The sequence below is a fragment of the Furipterus horrens genome, unplaced genomic scaffold (genome assembly GCF_987537825.1).
Source record: "Furipterus horrens unplaced genomic scaffold, mFurHor1.1.pri manual_scaffold_7, whole genome shotgun sequence".
Taxonomy (NCBI): domain Eukaryota; kingdom Metazoa; phylum Chordata; class Mammalia; order Chiroptera; family Furipteridae; genus Furipterus; species Furipterus horrens.
Genome location: NW_028327177.1, coordinates 115,974,509 through 115,995,379, shown reverse-complemented (window position 1 = coordinate 115,995,379; position 20,871 = coordinate 115,974,509). Strand labels below are relative to the sequence as shown.

Here is a 20,871-nt window from a genome sequence, read left to right as displayed (position 1 = left end):
TCTAAGGGGAATGGGGAGAGATGGATGAGAGTGTAAGGGGGATAAATGTTAATGGGTGAAGACCTGACCTGGGGCGGTAAACACACAGCATAGTATACTGATGGCGTGTTGTAGAGTTGTGCACCTGAAACCTGTATAATTTTGTTACCAGTGTCACCCCAACGAATTCAATGAAAAAATTTATTAACTAGGTGAAGAATCAACATTACATCATCAAATAAGAGGACATGAAAAGATATTTCTCCAAAGAAGACGAACGGACGGCCAACAGACATATGAAAAGATGGTCAATATCACTAATCATCAAGGAAATGTAAATCAGAGCTACAATAAGATACCGCCTCACCCCGATCAGAATGGCTCTTATTAAATTCAACAAAAAGCAAGTGTCCTCAAGGATGTGAAAAAAGGGAATGCTGTGCACTGTTGGTGGGATTGCAAATTGGTGCAGCAACTATTGAAAACAGTATGAAGATTTCTCAAAAAACTAAAAATAGATATACCAGCCTTGGCTGGTGTGGCTCAGTTGATTAGAGTGTCATCCCCAAAACCGAAAAGTCACAGGTTCAATCTGAGGTTAGGGCACATGCCTACGTTGCTGGTTCAGTCCTTGGTCAGGGAGTATGAAAGGCAACTGATCAATGTTTCTCTTCCTCCCTTCCCTTCTCTCTAAAAATCAGTAAGTATGTCCTTGGATGAGTATTTTTTGAAAAATAAAATAAAATAAAAATAGAGATGGCATAGGACCCAGCAATTCTACTTCTGGGTATTTATCAAAAGAAAATGAAAACACTAATTCAAAAAGATATATGTATCCCTATGTCCGCTGCAGCATTATTTACAATAGCAAAATATGGAAGCAGACTAGATAGATAAATGGATAAAAAAGATATGGTATATACACACAATGAGATATTATGCAGCAATAAAAGAGAGCAAAATCTTGCCACTTGCAACAACATGGATGTATCTAGAGTGTATTGTGCCAACTGAAATAAGTCAGGCAGAGAGAAACAAATACTGTATGGTTTCACTTACATGTGGAATCCATAAAAGAAACAAATGAACAAACAAAACAAAACAAAAACAGACTCACAGAAAGAGACCAAAGGGATGGGTACAAGAAAGGAGGGGGTGGGGAGGTGGGTGAAAAAAGTGAAGGGAAACATAGTTAATAATATTGCGATAAGTTTGCAGTTAACAGATGATTACTAGAATTTGTGGGGTCATCACACTGTAAGGTATAAAAATGTCGAATCACTATATTGTACACCCGAAACTAATATAACTAATACCAAGTATACTTAAATTGAAAATTTTTTTAAATTAAAATAATTTTCAAAAGTTGGAACCGATGTAGTAGAGAATGCATGGGAAGATAATTTTTGTTTGCTTGTTTAAAAATGAGATTAAAGTGCTGTAACGTTCCAAAGGGTAGTATCTTTTAAGGCAGTGCCTAACCTGGATCTGTACGGGCAGAGAAAGACCTTGAATTAAGAAAAAAATAGGGGAATTTGCAACAGCATGGATGGACCTAGAGGGTACTATGCTAAGTGAAATAAGTCAGGCAGAGACAAATAACAGATGATTTCACGTATATGTGAAATCTAAAGGACAAAATAAATGAACAAACGAAACAGAAAGAGACTCATAGCTGAAGGAACAGACTGATGGTTGCCAGAGGGGAGGTGGGCTGGGGAACTGGGTGAAAAGGTGAAGGGATTAAGAAGTACAAATCGGCGATCACAAAATAGTCACGGTATGTAAAAAGTACAGCATATTAAATATAGTCTATAGCCAATAATATCGTAATAATTATGTATGGTGCCAGGTGGGTACTTGAAATATCAGGGGTATCATTTTGTAAGGTATATGTCTAATCACTGTTGTATATATGAAACTAATATAAAATAATATTGAGTGCAAACTATAATTGAAAAATAAAATTAAAAAACAAAGAAAAATAGGGGAGATTAAAAATTTCTATGAGGTTAGCTGATCTGAACTGCTGATATTTGACTACTTTTCACCCATAAGAAGGATTTCACATGGTTTGAGCTACAGCAAAAGTTAACGTGGACTTAATTTTTACATGTATTAGTTTAATTCCACTTAATAGCAAACTTGCACTTCAAAAAAACACCTTTTAATTCTTACTCATACCAAGGTTGACCCTCTGTCATTCCAATTAATAAGGTCTATTACAATTGTATTTTACTTCAAAATATTCAGTTCAGATATTAAAATACCAAGTCTTAAAACTATGTACTGCCCTGACTGGTATGGTTCAGTGGATTGAGTGCTGACCTGCAACCCGAAAGGTTGCTGGTTCATTCAATTCCCAGTCAGGGCACATGCCTGGGTTGCACACCAGGTCTCCAGTTGGGGGCGTGTGAGAGGCAACCAATCAATGTATTTCTCACACATCTGTTTCTCTCCCACTCTTTCTCCCTCCCTTCCCCCACCTCTAAAAATAAATAAATAAAATCTTTTTAAAAAATCCTTTTTAAAAAACTTAAGTTCAAGAGATCAGAGAGCTCTTCTGAAGTTTAAAGACATCAAATGCTGTTAATTACATAAACTAATATAATCATATTGCCAGGTCTCATTTTTTGATATTCCATGGGTTAGGTAAAATACTTTAAAATTTTAAGCAATAACCTTTACACCCAAGTGCTTTGGTTGGTCACTGTCCAATTTCAGGCTATATTTTTTCTAGTTCTTCTGTCTCAGTTAAAGTGTAGCTATTCTCCACTTAATACAATGCCAGCCTATAAATAGTCAACTTCACATTTTAAACGTTGATGTATTTACTTTGAGAGGCTTTTCCAAATGTGAAACTCTATGTACATTAAAAACAAAAGTGTTCCTCCCCCTTTCATGAAAAACAAAGAGTTCTCTACAATTCTTTTCACTGAAAAAAGGAAAGACTTGTTTACCCCTAGTGATTAAATCAGATACATTTTTATATATAAAAATAAATGTTTGGGACTTTGTACTGAGGACTCAGCTTTGTTGAAAGGGCTGACACTAAACGAATCACACACTTGGGGATTTTTGCCTCCCTCCCCTCCCACCCTCAGATCACCTGGCTTAATCGCAGCGTTCTCTGTTATGCGAAAGATCTTGGTTTTCTGTTTTGGTGGCAATCCAAGTTCTAGGTAAAACTCCAATTCAGGTGTAGATTTCTACAGGAAAAGCAGCATACATAAATAACATATTAAATACTAAAGGGGTTTAATGCAGATCCAAATCAAGTTATTAACACACCAAAAAACAAATCAAAGAGCATTCTGTTCCCCTAATGAACAGAGAGCTCCCTATCCCCCTAATTAAAGGGAGGTGAGATTTTCATCTATGATCCATTACACCCAGGATCCAACCATGTGCATAGTGTAGCTCATATATGGTACATGGGGAAAGACCTTTGTTCTGTAGGAAAAGAAACAGAGCTGTGCTCATATTTGAATTTTCACTGGAGACTACACATCAAGAACCTCAATCCTGGGAAATTTAACTGTCTGCTCTATGCTGTTTCCAAGCAGCTAGAAGAAAACGTGGTAGGTCACATTCAAATGTAGGACCACACACTTTAAAGTGAATCCCAAATGTGGCCTGGCCAACCTACATTTCCCTCTCCTGGTTAAATCCTTCACACTCTCCAAGGCCGCTATGTCACAACCACTTTTAAAACCTCCAGTACTGTTCCCTCTTCCCCTCCCCTTTGAGCTGATCATGTTGCTCCTTCACTGAAAAAACACAGAATTAAGAGCACTTCCCCACACTCCATCACCAAATCCATCGACCTGTCTGCACCAGCACTTCTCGTATACTGCCCTTCTCCCATCCCACTCCAGGTTGCCCGAGATGCACATGGGGAGCTTCTAGAAAACGCCAGTGCCCAGGGCCCTCAGCTTGGAGTCTGTAACTTCACTGGTCTGTGTGGTACCTCGGCCCCAGTATTTTTTTTAAAGCACTCCATGATAGTGATGTGAAAAGAGCTGGAAATCACAATGAAAGATGAACTGTCTACTCTCTTATTAAAAGCTGTATCTCATTCCTAACCCTTCTCATCTATTCAATGGTTTTACTACTGAAATTGTTCCCAATATCTTCTGAATCACTAATTTCCCCCCTTTCTACTGAAATTTTCCTATTGGTATACAAAGATGTCACAATAACTCATATGTGGCTTTTCCTTAAGTCAGTCTCCTTTAGCTAATTTTTCTGTTCCCCCTTACACCAGCACTCCCTGAAAGAGTTGCCGAGTCTATTTTCTCTCCCCCCATCCTCTCAAAACTGCTTTAGTCACGTGCTTTCAGCCTCTAATACTCAATGGAAAGCGTTTGTCAAGATCACCAATGCCTCCATGTGGTCAAATACGCAGGTCAATACTCATTTTATTGGCTCAATAAGCAACGTTTGGCACAGGTGACCACTCTCTCCTTGAAAGACTCCCAGTCACTGCTCTTTGGGTTCCCTTCTATGCTACTGACCCCACATTTGTAACTTCGGTCCCAAATTCTACTCTGAGCTACAAATTCCTGTGTCCTTCTGCCAACTCAATATCTCAATCTGATGTCACACAGTAACTCAAGTTTAACCAGTCTAAAATTGAACTCAATTATCCCCAACCCCCCAAACCTGCTTTCCTCGTCTTCCAAATCTCAACAAGTGGCAAATCTATACTTCTATTTCCGGACCAAAAATCTGCTGGTCACCTTTGACTTTTCCCCCCCTAACATCTCATGTCCCCTCCATCAGCAGTTCCTGTAGAGTTTATTTAAAAATACAGCCCAGATCAACTACTTCTCACTCCCCACTTTACCCATCTTTTGCTTGGATTATTTCAACAAACTCCTAACCCAGTCTTCAAAATTCCCACTCCTAACCCCTGGCCTGTTCTCCATTCACAAACTGGCATGTTTTTTTTACAACTCAGGCTATTTCATGTCTTTAAAATGGCTCCCATGTCATGCAGAATCAAGTTCTAAGTACGTACCATGGTTTATAAGGTTCTATACAATCTGACCTCATCTACTGCTCTTCTCTCAGTTCACCATGCTTCAGGTACAATGCATTCCTTACTAGTCTAAGAACACATTAACCAATGGCCTCAGGTCCTTTGCATATACTGTTTCCACTGCCTGGAATGCTTTTCTGCCAGATTTTTGTATGACTTGTCACTTCCCTTTTTTTAGGTCTCCATCCAAACATCAACCTACCTTTCCTGATTACTTTAAAATAACACCACTTTCTGTCATTCATAATACCCCCACGTACTTTATTAGTCTTCAAAATACTTCTCAATTTATCATGATACACAGTTTTAATTTTTTATCTTCCATGCAACAGCCTCCCCATCTTACCTCTATTCCCATCAAAATGTAAGCTCCTTGAGAGCAGAGACTTTAGTTGCTGCTATGTCTGCAGCTCCTGGTAGATCCACTAACTGCTTTTCCCTCACCCCTGCCTTTTGTTTTTCTGCTATTTTAAATACCCCTGAATAAAAAACTTTACAGACATCTCGCTTCCTTACCACAATGTCCTGGGTCTTCTTAAATTAAGACTCTTAATATAGATTGCTATAAGACTTGCCAAAAACAGTTGTACCACTTAATATTTTCCTGATGTGAAGAGTGTCTCTTTCATGAGACTGCAGCCAACATAGGTGTATCTATCTTCCTGCTGTTCCCGCTAATCATAAATGAAGCACCAGCTGGCCCCCAATGAACATGGTATGTATTCTATGTATGCTTACCCATGTCTACCTCTGCCAGTCCCTTGTCCGCCGATCTCCTCCCCACCCTGTACCTCCAAAGCTCATTTAAAAGCTGTTAAATGTATTTTTAGCCCCAGCTGCAGTGATATTTCCTGTACAGATCCCCCCCTTAGCAGCCTTGCCACAGCAGACTGCTCTTTCGTCTACGCCATCTCTAGACCTTGCATGTGTATTAACTGTCATTCATGTTACCTTACATTTCTTTAACTGGGAGCCCCTGGATAGTAGGGGCTGTTTTATTCACGTGTGTCTGTAACTTTAGCTCACTTTAGACACCACAAAGTGAGCTAAATGAATGGTGAAAAGACGCAGATAGAGGACAGACATCCATTTGGGTGTGAAGTCCTCGTTTGTCTCTCCAAGGCACCATACCTTCTCATTCTTTCTGCTGCTACATTGGTTCTCAGCACACAGTATTACTGTTCGTGGCCTGCCACTGTGTGGCCTCTATTTTCAATTCTAGTTATTAAAAATGTGTAGGCCTAAAATAAATATCATGACTTATTTTGAGGATGAACAAATTTACAAGAAACTATTCTGTAAAACCAAACCCATAGCAATAGCAACAACTGAAACACCCTAACCAGCTCCAGGTGACACTGATGATGCACTGAAACAAAGCATGTCCCTCCCCCACCCCAAACCCAGTGGAGTATATGCTCAGTCAGACTTATTTGATTATGTAGCAAACTTTAGGGACTTGCTAATTTCAGTTTAAAATGTGAACTGTTGGTGCCCCGTTATAACTTACTGAGTAGGTTGACTTTCGTGGGTATGAAATTGGGTGGCACTGGCTGTAAGCACAGAACTTTAATTTCTGGATCAGCCCCCATTCCCTGGGAAGCTCCTTGGGGCCCTCAGGTGGGACCAAGCCACAAATGCTGAGCAGCTCTGTTTCAATGTCCGCAAAAGATTGTTTTGTACCTCTTAGCATTCCCTCAAAGCTATCCTTTTCTCCAAGGGTGATAACATAAACTCACTGCAGTCATTCTTTATGCTTTCACTCACCACTTGCTGAAAGCTATGACTAATATTCAAAACCCTTTTAACCAAGGCCCTTGCTTTTCATTTTTAATCATACTTATTCCATAACATAAGCAGACACAAAAGTTTTTATTTAAAAATGTGGCTCCTTGAAATTAATACTATTTTCCTGATGAATCAGATTCAGATATATCAAACTTTAAAACAGACTTCAATTTTAGCGTTCACATATTCCACCTGGTGGTTTAAGAAACATATTATTTTATTAATATCAGTTTTTAAGTATGCCAGAAGGCTTCTGAGAAAAATCCTTTACTTTTTTAGTAATATAAAAGACAAATTAAACATCTTGACCTAGCTATAGACTGCAACATAAAAAGAAAAAATGTAATATGTACTTGATTATCTTCCAATTTCACTAAAATAAAACACTTCAATTTTTTTTCTTTTAAAAATCAAAATATCATATAACTAGTTAGGTATCAGTGATGACAAAAATCAAATGCTCAAGTTGAGTTGAAGCCAGCAGCACTTTAACAAAAGTGTGTGTGTGTGTGTGTGTGTGTGTTTGTAACTTCCAAATAAATAATTTCAAAGGCAATTTAAAAGACTGACAGCAATGTCACACTTGGATAATCCTGTCTACGAGACTGCATTTTCTCCCCCCCTTCAAAGCTTTCTGCAATTATCTTCTCACAATGAAAATGGTTCTCTGCTCCTAAGATAAATTGATTTAATCAACTTTTAAGGCTACTTAAACTTCTTTATTCAAAAATACTATGTATCACATCAGTTTTTATTTATAATAAGGTACAAAAATAGCAAAAGCAAAGTGACTCCAATTTCTTGGAGGCATAAATCTTTTCCAGATTAAAACAAAAAACACCACAGTTTTAGCTCTGTTATAAATAAAACTGATTCAATTTATTTTAGAATGCTTAACTACTCAATAATATTCATAGGTCTTTCTCTTTCTCTTTAAAAATCCTTTATAATAATCTACTTGCAGTTTTCCTAATGGGTACAATATACAAGAGAAAGTTTGTATGCTTCTAGTTTAAAATTTCTTTTTCCTTTCTGAATCAAAATGTTTTACTTATAAAGTATTCTAAAACTTCACTTTCATGTACCAATCTGAAGAAAGGTTATTCAGAGGCAAAGCTTTTTCTTAATATAGTAATACATATCCTCTGGACTTAGAAAATTTATATCTTGAAGAATAAGAAGGGCCTCTGCAGCATTTTCTATACAAGTGAAAAGAATTAAAAGTTTATGCTGTGGGTTAAAATCATTGTTCTAATATTTTAGCTATTGGTATTATATTGATAAAATTTTACTTGTAAGACATTATCACTAAGTAAAAAAAATTAATTGAACTGGCAAGTACTTTTTTTTAACTTTTGCTTTTTCTTGAAAACTAAAATATTAGAGAACGAATATGAGACTTAGAACTGGGAGGGACTTTACAGACCATCAAGGCCAATCCTGTTTTCATGAGGAAGAAAATGGATGTCTTAAAGGTGGAGAGAAAGAGGTAACGGCAGAAATCAGGACTCGGCTCTTCTGACCGTACGTCCACTCACCTTTCCACTCCCTCACAGCTGCAAGGAAGTAACACTCACAGGCTGTTGAGGCAAAATGGATTATCCCCAAATGATGCTTGATTTACAAATATCAAGGCTGTAAAGTTGTGAATTTACAATAATTGGTAATAAAAATAAAAAATGATGGTGCTAGTCATAACAAAAACACAGAAATACAATCATTTAGAAAACAGTGGCATCTATTAAACCAAAGAATTATTCACATGATTCATACGAAGGCTGGCATATATTCATACAATTAAAAAGTCAAACATTTGGCATTTAAAAAGAAGTTTCCATAAATATGTCATTGTGCTTTTAATTACTGTGGAATTATTTGAACCCTGAAATCATCAGTCAATAAATTGTCAAGAATAGCAGGCTAAATATTGCTATAAAGCCTTAATGAAAAATAAACTACTCTACCATAATATGCAAAAATAGCGAACTTCTCTAATGCTCAGGCCCTACATCCCTATAATCCTCTTAAACTATAGGACTGAGATGATTTCAACTACTCACAATTTACTGATCAGTATACATGTAATCACTGTTTACAAGACAACTCCACCTAGATTTTCTCTAAACACTTCAAACATATCTCTCCTCCCATTTCCCTTTCTTTGCCCCTATTCCAGTTTACAGCGTAAACACTGACCTAGTTAGAAACCGCTCTGTGCCTGAGTCCTGGAACCACACGTCATACAGTCTTTCACATACCCCTGCTCCTTCCAAGCCCAATGCAACTGCCCTGGGTCAAAAGCCTTTATCAACTCTCCCCTACTGCTTAAACCAGCCTTCTAAATATCCCCCTTCCACCCAGAGTCTTATCAGTTATTTAACCAAGATAACAATTTGACCCCCTCACTACCCTGGTTAAAGAATTGAGAAGGCTCCTTTGGGTCTACAGGATGAAGTCTAAACTCCTTAGCCCTCTATCCTGACAGGTACACCTTTGCCACCTTCTCCACGGACCCCACACCCACACACTAAGATCAAGACACACCACACTGCTCTTTCCAAGAACACGTGCTCTTCCACGTGTCGGCTTCCACAGAGATCACTCCCTCTGGCATGCCTTTAATACATTCTCCTTTCTGGTCTCCTTCCTGTGAAATCTCGGAGGATTTGTCCAACCAGAAGTGGCCATCCCCCATGCTGTGCTTGTTGCATGTAAATCCTATGTTGAGATGGCTGATTTACTTGTCCATCTTCCCCATCAGTTTATGTGTTCCCAGAGGATGGACATCAAGTCACAGTTAAGAAAGTAAGGTCCTGGGGTCTGCTTGTCACTCTGCCTCTTACCAGTGGGTGGCCCTGAGTGAGGTTCTAATTCCCTTTCGCCTCAGAGGCTGAAAAGATTACTTATTAAATGTAAAAGTTTAATGTTTACATACCCAGTATGTAGTAAGTGCTCAACAAAAGTTACTTATGACAAGGAAACAGGAGGTGCACAATAAGCATCTGCTAGTTTTGACAGTTGCATAGTACAGGTTGCATCCTAATTTCCATCCAGGTTCATTTCATAAACAATTTACAATGGAAAATTGTTTATCTTAGAAATAAGCAACATTTTCATAAACCGAAAGATGTTTCAGTATCTATTAGTGAAAACCATGGCTATTTCTAGAAAGGCATTCTTTTCTTTTAGCCATCCAAAAGATACTAATTGTGCAGCGTTTTCAAATTTAAACTACGAACTCAGTGTTCTTTTAGCATTCTCTTTGGGAAAAAATGCTTCACTTGAAAAACATACAAAATTAACCCTCATGCTGTTGTTGTCAACTGTTGAAACAATTTAGAAAAAAAGTGACTAAACATAAAACAACAACAAAATAATAAAAATGGTTATTATTGAGTGTCTGTTACATGGCAGGCACATTGAAAAATTCTCATGCAATCCTGGTAACAAACTTCTTAGTACGCAGTATCTTAATCCCCATTTTACAGATGGGCGCATACTGCAGCTTACAGGGTAAAGTTACTTGTCTGAGACAGGGAGGAGAGGGACTGGAACAAACTCAGTCTCTCAGACTCCAGGGCTCAATGGCTACTCGACTGCCTCTCCTAAACCCAAAATTTATCTCATGGACAAATGCAAGCTTGTGGCACTGGAATATGCTCAAAACGTAAAGAAGGTCAGGTCTGAAACTAATCGAATGTTACTATTCTAGGAATGAAAATACATCCTTACACGGAAACGGGATACAGTTTTTCCTCCTACAGTTAGGGCTGCCATTTTTCCATCATTGTTTTCCTTTGGAGTATACTTTAGGACATGACAGTCTTTTACCTATAAACACAAACATTAAAAAAAAAAAATAAGTCTGTGCCAAGACACATTCTAACTACTCACATGGAGTCCCTAGAACAATTAGTAATTCCCTTCAAGTTACTTATCTCTTCATCCCTCTAACACCAACTACAATCTTAAAATACAGATAACTTTTGGCGAAAAAAAAGTCAATCAACACATATAAAAAAGTGCATTCACCACAACTATACAACAAAGTATTTATAAGAAAATGTGCGTAAAACCACTACCACGTCAAGAAGTAGAATCCTTATAACCTCTGTGTCTCCCTTCCCAATCACCCCTCACCCTTTTTTTCTTTTTTAAACCCCTAGAGCAGTGGCTCTCAAAGTGGTCTGCAGAGAAGCAGCATCAGCATCTCTTGGGAACTTGGTGGAAATGCAGGTTGTCAGGCCTCTGCAGTGACCTATTAAATCAGAACCTGGGTGTTTTATAAGGCCTCCAGATGATTCTGAGGCACACGCCGTTTGAGATGTACTGCCCTAGAAGTAACCACTACACTTGACTTCATGGTAATCCTTTACTATTCAGTATTCCCTCACTTATCGCGGGTATTACATTCTAGACCACCCCCAGCGAAGTGTAGGAACCTTACATTTATTCTACTCTCTTACACCTACATAACTTTAACAACATAGGTCAACAGTACCGCAAAATCCTGCGATAAATAATTAAATGTAACATTTTTAAAAATCCCGCAATACAGTGAGGCCGCAATAAGTGAGCTGCGATATAGAGGGGGATTACTTTACTTCTCTTTACAATAACAAAAGCATTGCTTAATAATGTAGTGTTGTCTGCTTTGAACTTTATATAAATGGAATCAAATTGTTTGTACTCTTCCATGCATTAAGTTTTTCACTCAAGATGACATTTGTAAGGTTCATTCATATTGTTGCACATAGCTCCATCCTGTTCTTTCATTGCTACCCAGCATTCCATCACATGGATACACCATGATTTACCCATTCTACCACTGAGGGACATTTGGGTTATTTCTAGTTTTGGAGTATTAATAATAATACTGCTGTAAGCACTGTTGTACAGTTATACTGGTGCATACCTGTTTAAATCTTCTAGTAACAATCACAAATGGAATTGCTAGACTATAAGGTTCACTTATCTCAACTTTACCACATTAGGATAAATCATTTTCTGAAGTGGTCACACCAACTTACAATCCCACCAATCATTCCCCAAAGCTCCCAAAGTCCTTAGAGTTCTAGAAATTATAATCCTATCCTTAATCATTTAATTAGAGTCAATAAAAATTTACTAAGAGCTTGTAGGCTCCTTATTCATATTAGCACTCTGAGTACTTACCAGCATGAGCTCTTATTTTAATTACCACCACCTGCCTAATCAATTGTCCCTATAGATGAACTGAATTGTCCAAAGTAATTTGAGGAATGATGGTCTCCTAACTTTATCAGTGATCTTTTTGTAATTATAATGATAAAGACAACAGCAGACAACATTTATTGGACATTTACTACTGTTTTACATTTTAAGTGATGGACATTTATCATCTTGTATAATCCTTACCATAACTTTTTGAGGTAGGTAATGATTTCTTTTACAGAATAGAGTATCTTTTATAGATGAGACACACTGCTCCAAAGAACACTGACAGGAAGTGGCAAAACCAAGCCTTGAAGTCAGGTATTCTGGTCCCAGGGCCCACATTACTAAACATTAGAGGAGCTTACCTTACTGGCAGAGAAAAAAATGCTGCTTCCCCTGACAAGGGTGCTACATTCTGAGTTAGCTAATAGATCAAAATTATTTTGGAGTTGAAAGAACTTCAAAATGAAAATAAGAGGGGACTAAGTTTTTTTTTCTGATTATGAATTAAACTAGTAGATCTATGATAAGCTAGGTTACAATTGCTAAAAATTTTTCTTGTTACTTGCCTCAGTTTTCCCATGCCAGTATCAAGAAGGCCACCACTCAGGCAAGAGTGAGAACATTCACTGAAACTATTAGAAGTTCTTTAATAGTATTTATGCTCAACATTAGCCTTCTTCACCACACTGTTATGTTGCAGGACACAAATGTTGCCCATTTAGGTTTGCACAAAAATATCTTGGCACACGTACAGATCTGTTACGTCTCCTGTTTTTTACCTGAAGTAATGTGACCACATGCTTTCGACCATCTTTGGTCCATAAAGGCATCATGCCCAGCTTCAGTGCGACGAGGCCTACTCTAGCGGAACCTGGCAATTAAAATCAAATGAACATGAACATGAGCTTTTTCAACATTTACCAATACGATGAAACAGTATTTCTTAAACTGTGGTTTCAAAATAAGAAGCAGGCAAATAAGAAACATGCTGATATATTCATAGAATAAAACACAACAGTTCCTTACAGATGAAAGCACCTTCAACCATGCCTGACATAAGATACTGGTACTTAAATGATGCACGAACATGGACAACTAAATGGGGATAGACTGTGGGAGAGGGGGGAGGTGGGTGGAGCAAGGGAGAGCAAAGGGGGAAAAATGGGACAACTGTAATAAAAAAACAATAAAAAATAAATTAAAGTAAAAAAGATTGGTACTTAATAAATCTCCATGTAAGGAACAAATATAAGAGAACTGTACAAAATAAAGAAAACAGTTAAATAGATATATTCTGGTTTTAAAATAGTGGTATTACTAAAGGGTATGATAAATATCAAACCTCATTAATTAGAAAACATCTACAACTCAAATTCTAAGAAGTTAGCTGGGGTTACAAGGATGATGCAAGTGATCACATTGCTAAAATATGTTAACCTTCACCATGACACTTAGATTTGTTGCATAAATTGATCAAGTTGCTCCACTATACAATTCAACGGTTACAATAAACTGCAACCAGAGACCATGTTCTCCACAGGAAAGGCCTTATTCTTCTTGGTATGTCCACATATGGGTTTAGCGCTCTACCAGGTACAAAGAGCCGATCTTGGGGTTATGCTTGGCAAATCTGGAGTGCTAGGACATCCCGGCTGAAGACATCTGTTTAGATCATATTCTTCCAGATTTTCTTCCCTAATTTATTTTTATATTCCTTTTTATTTGAAGGAAACAAGAAACTGTATGCAAAATGATTCTCATTTCACATACAAAAAAGCTTCTTTAATAAGCATTGGATGATCATCAGACATTCACGAACCATGAAATAGGATGCTAGAAATAAACTTGCAAACCAAACCACAATAAAACAGAAACATTGAAGACATAAAAAATAAATTCAAGAGATGATAAAGTTATCAAGAAGCCACTATAATTTTGAATGTGCCAACCACAGAATAATTAGAACTCATCATATACAAAACAACTACCTGGTTCCCAAGGATGTATAGGCCATGGTTCATCTTTCAGAGGACACAGTTTACTTGCTAATTGAGCTTTATCTTCATCAGACACCAACTGCTTAACAAATGCAACATTTTCTTCAGAAAGATGCTCATCCCACCAAGTACCACTTTTGCCATGGAGACCTCTAACTAAAAGCCAGATGTCTGTTCTGTAAAACAACAACAATAACAACAAAAGCACAATTCAAGTTTCTCCATGTAATACAGAGAAAGGAGGTCACATGCATTGGAAAGTGTTGTCAGGGCCTTAGGAAAGGGCCTGGATTCTATGCAAGTTTCCTACCCCCACCCCCCAACATTCCTTATGATAATAATGGGGCTGACATTTTAAATATTAATAGTTACCTTGGAGGAAAAGTTCTTCACCTTCTGTTCTGGAATAAACAGTTTTCTAACAAAGTAGTCCTGCCTACACACAGGAGAAGCCATTAATACATGAACCTTAGTAGTTCATATCCAGTAGAAGTGGGAGAACAGGGAATGGTGATCTTTCTCTGATAAGCTCACCTCTTCTCTGCGATGACATGGCTTAGGCTCAGAGTGGTGAAGAACCTGGATGTACAAATTTAAAACATCCCTAAAAGACATGACCTCTGATCAGCTGAACACACCAAGAAAGACCTTAGGGGACTGAGGTCTGTAAGTTCTGCACGGACTGTCAGAAAAAGTAAAACTTTCTGTTATCTAGCCCCCTTTTGTAGCCAGGTAGATTATTCAGATTAGAGTCTCAATTTTGCACTTATTGAGTGATCACGAGCAAGTTACTTCTCCCGTCCAAGCCTCCGTTTTATCTGCGAAACGGAATGATAGTTTCTGTAAAAGAGATAATGATAGTTCTCTCACGGGAGGATACATGAGCTAAGGTGCCTAATATACTTAATAGAGCATTTAATACACAGAAAACGCTCGCTAGTTGATAGATAATATTATTATTGCTGTTGGTAATGCTCGCGGCCAGTCGCTCATAAGCATTAAAAAGCAAAATAAAACAAAAATCACCCCGACCTTCAGTCTTTGAAAAGGCTTCCTTGCACTAACGCTTATTCGCCCATACTTCAGGTGTGGATACAGCCTCTTCCTCCTCCACTCAGGGCAGACCCCTCTGTGCCGGGCCATGCCACTGTTCAAAGTCATAGTTTTCCGGGGACCCCACCCCCACACCCTGTCTCGTCCACACCCACCTGTTCCCGCAGCCCCGGGCAGCATCCAGGCCCCCGGCGCCGCGGCCCAGCCCCCGGCAGGCGGCCTGAGCTAGCAGCCTCCAACCAAGCATGGAGCAACCGGAGAGCGCTCGAGCCGCCACACTTCCGGGGGCCCCTCAGCTGTACGTGCAGGGAATCCCCACGCTGCTGTCACGCGTCCGCCACGACCGACCCGAAGCAGTCACGCCGACTGTCCGCCGATGCCCTCCCGGACCGAAGGAGAGGCGCAGGAGCCTTTTTCCGGTCCGTTCCTCAATGCGCTCCGGGCACCGTGGTCGGCCCCCGGAACTAAAGTTCTGCCTCCGGAATAGTCCTACTTTGGTTCGGAGCTGGTGGAGGGTGGGCAGAGGTTGATTGACCCTCCAGGGGGTTGGAAAGAAAAGTATGTTTGGAGTTTAGAAGAATGAGGCGTACTAGGGACAGGCTTCCTAAGGAAGTGAAATAACTTCTAAAAAATGCCTGCTTGGTACATTATTTTACTATGCAGCGCTTGATATTCTTATATTGGTTTGTGTTCAAAACAGCCCTAATGAAGTTGTTATTTTAATATTACAAATGAGGGAACACAGACTCAGAATTGGTGCTGGCCCAAAACAGCACATCTGGAAGACGGGCAGAGCTGGCACTGAAGCAGGGCTGGCATGTGTTAGCAATAGGACATGGCCAAGGTGATGGTGTGTGACTTCCAGGACTAGGTCATAAAAAGTTTGCTACTTCTGTCTTGGTCTCTTGGATTGTTACCTATGGGGAAAGCCAGTGGCCATGTCCTGCAAACACTCCAAAAGCCCTGAAGAGAGGCCCAGATGAAGACGGAACAACTTTCCAGCCAGGAGTGAGACACCTGGAAAGGGGATCCTTCAGCCCCAGCAACTGTTCTAACGACTGCAACTCATGAAAGATCTTGAACCTGAACTACTCAGACAAGGGACTCAAGGGTTCCTAACAGAAGGTACTGCCAAAGAGAATAGGTGATTACTCTTATTTTGAGTCACTAAGTATTACGGTGAGTTGTGACACAGCACTTGGTAACTAATACACCTGTACAAAGTCCTGTCCTTTGTTCCAGACCCAGCCTAATCACTGTGAGTGTTACTTGTGCATTCACTCTATTAGTCCAAAAGTCTGTTTGCTAATTTGTAGAAATTTGGGAATAAAAACTTAAAAATTTGGCTATTTTAACACCCAGTTTTTATAGCTATCTGGCTAGCTGGGCTTACACGTTCCATGCAATGGTCAATTCCTGGTTACTACTTGGACTTCAGGAGGTTCAAAATCTTTACTTTGCTTTCTCTTTTATTTCACCAATTGTAGTTATGCTGGGGGGACTTCTAAATAACACTGAGCTTTGAAGAAAAAAGTACATTGCTTTATCCTAGCCATGCTTAACTGACTTCCCAGTTATATAAGAATGGCCCTTCATTCAACAAACATGTTTTGAGGTATGCTACATGAAGAAGCTGGGGGTACAGAAGACTTGCCTACTATTGCCAATAGCCAGTATTTCTTATGCATATAGTGTGCTATGGTATGTGTTCAATATGTGGAAGCCCATCAGTCAAAGACCATCAGTAGCACACCTGATCTCAAACAAGGTTAAGTTTAATGAGTTTGCTGCAATGAGACAGTGCAACACCTAACGGGGTGTCCCTTTATGAATGAGTTGGGAGGGGCTTGTTATAAGATCTAGACTTATGCTGGGTGATTTTAAGGTGGCATAAGGGAAGCAGAGACTTGTTTAGAAATAAAGGCTATTAATAAGAAAGAATAGGTCAGCAATGGGGATGATGTTGGTAAGAAAGTAAAAATAACTCAGAAGAAGGAACTGTTATTCATTTTGTACCAGTGGTGTGGCTTTGGGTGTGGTCTGTTAGAAATATTGTGTTGATATTCCATGATAAACACTGCAGTCTGATTACTAATTAAGGATTAATTTTTACTCTTTCAGTTTATTTTCTCACTTAATAACAGACCCATGTGATAATACTAAAATTATCTCCATTTTAGAATTGAGAAAATAAAGAGATATTACATAACTTAAATAAGATCACTCTACTAGTAAGTACTAGAGCCAAGATTTAAATCTTGCCAATGTGACCAGAGAACTTGCGCTTTTAGCTATTTCGTTTCTTTGGCTCACTCTGATAAATCTGTTACTATCCTTGCACTGGAATTTATTTATCATTAAAGAGGAAGTGGTACATAAACATATGGTACACAGTGGGCAGTGAGGGTTGAGAAGGCAGCCATTCACGCTGACATTTGCCTCTAGTGCCAGATCTCTCTCGGTCCATAATGAGGACCCTGAGACAACAGAAACCTCAGCAGGCACCAACGCTGGACTGAATCAAAGCAAAATGTGCTTCACTTGTTGCACAGCACATGCCTCCTGATTGCCAGCTGGGCCTGGGAGGTGTCATTATACTCAATTTTGTCACTGCAATATGCTGCTAGTTGACAAAGACCAGGCCCAGTTCTTGAGGGACCCAGCTCAGGCTCCTTTTGTTCACTCAGGTACACAAGTTTCCTATTATTTCTGACATCACCCTTCAGTGACTGCCTTGGACCCTGGGACCCTCATACCACTTTGCCTCTCTGAGATGTTGGTTCCTCATTGGAAGAAAGATAATTTTCACTATCTCTTTTTTAGTACAGTGGGTACTCGAAAAATGTCCTTTCGTTCAACATTATTTTGTTATAACATTGATGAGATGCTGTAGGAACTTAACTCTTGTTTATACCAATGAGCCTATGATAAAATTGGTTTCATTGTATGTCATTTCTCTTGAAGTCACAGATTCAATTGATGATGTTAAGTGAGGACTTACTGTACTACAATTCCATAATTCTTACTCCTCTAATTCAAACAAAAAAGGTGATATAATAAATGTTCTTATAAAGTAAAACATTAGGAATAGTTTTATTTTTGAAGGAGTAAATCTAAAACCAAGGGTTTATTGGCAATATTTTTTCTATGCGTTCCTGCCTTTAGGCGCTTCAGTTCATTTTTTATAATGTTTGTGACATGTCCTGTATGGGTGGTTTATTTCAGAATAATACATATTTTATTGTTGGTTATTTTGCATTTTATATTCACTTATGCTGTCTCTTAGTTCATAACGTGCCTTATATTAGAAATTAAAAATCTTTTAAAAATGAGTTTAGCATTTTCATTAAATTATCCTTGGCTTTCTTCCCTGTTCCTAAAGAGAATTTAGCATATTTTAAAATTGATAGAAATATTATGAAGGCAAGTCAAGCACTGGAGGATGGAATATATAAAATGAACTTTAAGAAATTTTGAACTTTGAGATTTAATTACTGGCTGATTTAGAAATCTTAAAAGGCCATGTTGCAAAATCCAGACATGCTCATTCAGTAAGAAGATAAATTCTGATTCAATGTCTTTCATCAAGATCAAATTACAAATTTCAACTTCAATATAATGATTTGAAAAGCATACTACAAGGTTGGGCAAAAGTAGGTTTACAGTTGCTTGTATGAGAAGTAATACAATAATTAATAAATAATAAAAATACAAGAATTAATGATTTCACATACAACTGTAAACCTACCTTTGCCCAACCCTGTATTTATTTATAAATTTTTAAGTCGGCCCACAGATTTAGGGCTCCAAGAGATGACCAGAATAGAAAACATTTGGCTTGAAGGAGGACTTAAAAAAAAGAAGCAGTGTGGTCATGTTGTGATGTGGGCTTAAAGTTTCTCAGCATCCTGCCCCCCTCTGTTGTATTTAGAATCATTCTGAAACTTAATGTATTTAAATCTATGTGCATTTCTTTAAAGTTCTGTAAAGACTGAAAAAAAAAAATGTTAGGGACAGACAATGAAGAATCACAGACCAGTGGACCAAATGCTTTCAGCCAAGGACAGCTCCTTCTTCCTGGTCTTCCTTTTGATGCCAGTGACATTTGTCATCTGGAACCATTGTCAGAGTCTCCTCTCTGATCCCAGAAGATAGAGTCTTGAGAAATTCCTAGAAACTTAATTCATTTAGGATTTTGAGTCTACTTGGAAAGGGTCCCAGAAGAATGAGAAATAGCTAACACATTGCTCTTGCTAAGTGGCAGATTTTAAGTGGTTTACATATATTAACTAATTTGCTCCTCAGCTATGAAGTAGGCACTATTATTCTCATCCTTATTTACAGGAAATTGAGGCATAGAGAAGATAAATAGCTCATTCAAGTTCACAAACCTTAAGTGGTGGAGCCAGGAGCTGAGCCCAAGGGCTTCACTGCCCTCTTGTACTGCCTCTCTTCCAAGAGGACAGTCACATGGCACAATATTGGAACATCAGCTTGGCATCCAGAGGTTGCCCCAGGTAAGCAAAGACTGGGGATGGTAGTGCTAAGTCTGCACCTTTAGAGATCTGATCAGTCTGGATCAGAATCTGTTGGGCTCAATAGAGAGCAATAAGGCCAAGTTGCTTGAGATATTGCCTCATTCGGTCATATACAAACTTCTTGTCAGGAGTGAAACAGGAGGCTCGGTGATGTCTTAGATCAGTGCCTTTCTAACTTATATGTCCATAAGAATTACCTGGGGATCTTGATAAAATGCAGTCCGATTTAGTAAGTATGAAGTGAGGCCTGAGAATTTGCATTTTTAATAAACTTGCAGTTATGTAGATGCTGCTGGTAAGCAGATCACACTTTGAATAGTGGCATTCTAGAAAGAAATCTGGACCCAAAGCCAAGAGACTTTGGATCCAGCCTCAGTTCTAAACTTAACAAGCAGCGTAGCACTGAGTAATCACTTCTTTCTCTGCATCTGTGAGATGGTAAGGGAATAAGGTTTGTCCAGCCTTTTCAGTGAAAGTTTGTGTGGAAGGCAGAATAATGATATTGACCCTATTCCCTGAACCTTTGTGTTCTGTGGCATGGCTTAAAGGGACTTTGTCATATGATTAAATTTAAGGACCTTGGGATGCGGAAATTATCCTGGATTATGTGGGTGGGCCCTAAATGTAATCACATGAGCCCCTAAAATCAGAGAACCTTTGTGGCTGTAACAACAGAAAAAATGTGAGATAGATGAAATGTGGAAAGGAGTCAGCCTATTGTTGATTTGGAAGCTGGAGGAAGGGAGTGAGGAAGGGGTCCACAAGCCAAGGAGTGTGGTGGCCTCCAGAAGATGGAAAAGGCAGGAAATGCATTCTTCCCTAAGGCCTCCAGAAATGACTGCAGCCCTGCCAACATCTTCATATTAGCCCAGTAAGGCCCATGTTGGTCTCTGACCTCTAAAACTGTAAGAGAATACATTTGCGTCATTCTAAGCTACTCAGTCTGTAATTTGTTATGGCAGCAATCAAAAACTAATATAAACCTTTAAGCCCAAAGTTCTAAATGCTGACAACTCTTAGAACACACAGACCTTGATTTTGGACCATTATAAGATTTGACATCAAGAATAAAAACATCACTGCTCTATTTTCAAATTTAATTTTGAGTCTGAGAAAAAATAATTTTTGGTAAGAAGGCTCATATTTATGAAAAACCTATCAATTGCCAATTGCATTATTTTATATATTCATATATTTAAAAATATTTACTGGCTATCAACTATAAAATTCAGTGCTTGGCACAGAGTAGGTGCTCAACAAATATTGTTGAATA

At 38.6% G+C, this 20,871-nt stretch overlaps 1 protein-coding gene across 1 annotated transcript in view; it reads right to left on the bottom strand.

The window, feature by feature from the left end:
* Positions 1 to 15,454, bottom strand: part of MRPL3 (mitochondrial ribosomal protein L3) — a 39,469-nt gene extending 24,015 nt beyond the window's left edge. Inside the window, exons 1-5 of the mRNA XM_090284340.1 lie at positions 15,216 to 15,454; positions 13,999 to 14,183; positions 12,790 to 12,881; positions 10,544 to 10,642; positions 3,089 to 3,188 (exon numbers count right to left, since the gene is read on the bottom strand). Of these exons, the coding sequence (XP_090140466.1) occupies positions 3,089 to 3,188; positions 10,544 to 10,642; positions 12,790 to 12,881; positions 13,999 to 14,183; positions 15,216 to 15,307 (568 nt within the window). The 5' untranslated portion in view covers positions 15,308 to 15,454. The remainder of the gene's footprint in view (positions 1 to 3,088; positions 3,189 to 10,543; positions 10,643 to 12,789; positions 12,882 to 13,998; positions 14,184 to 15,215) is intronic.
* Between the last annotated feature and the right edge of the window lie 5,417 nt (positions 15,455 to 20,871).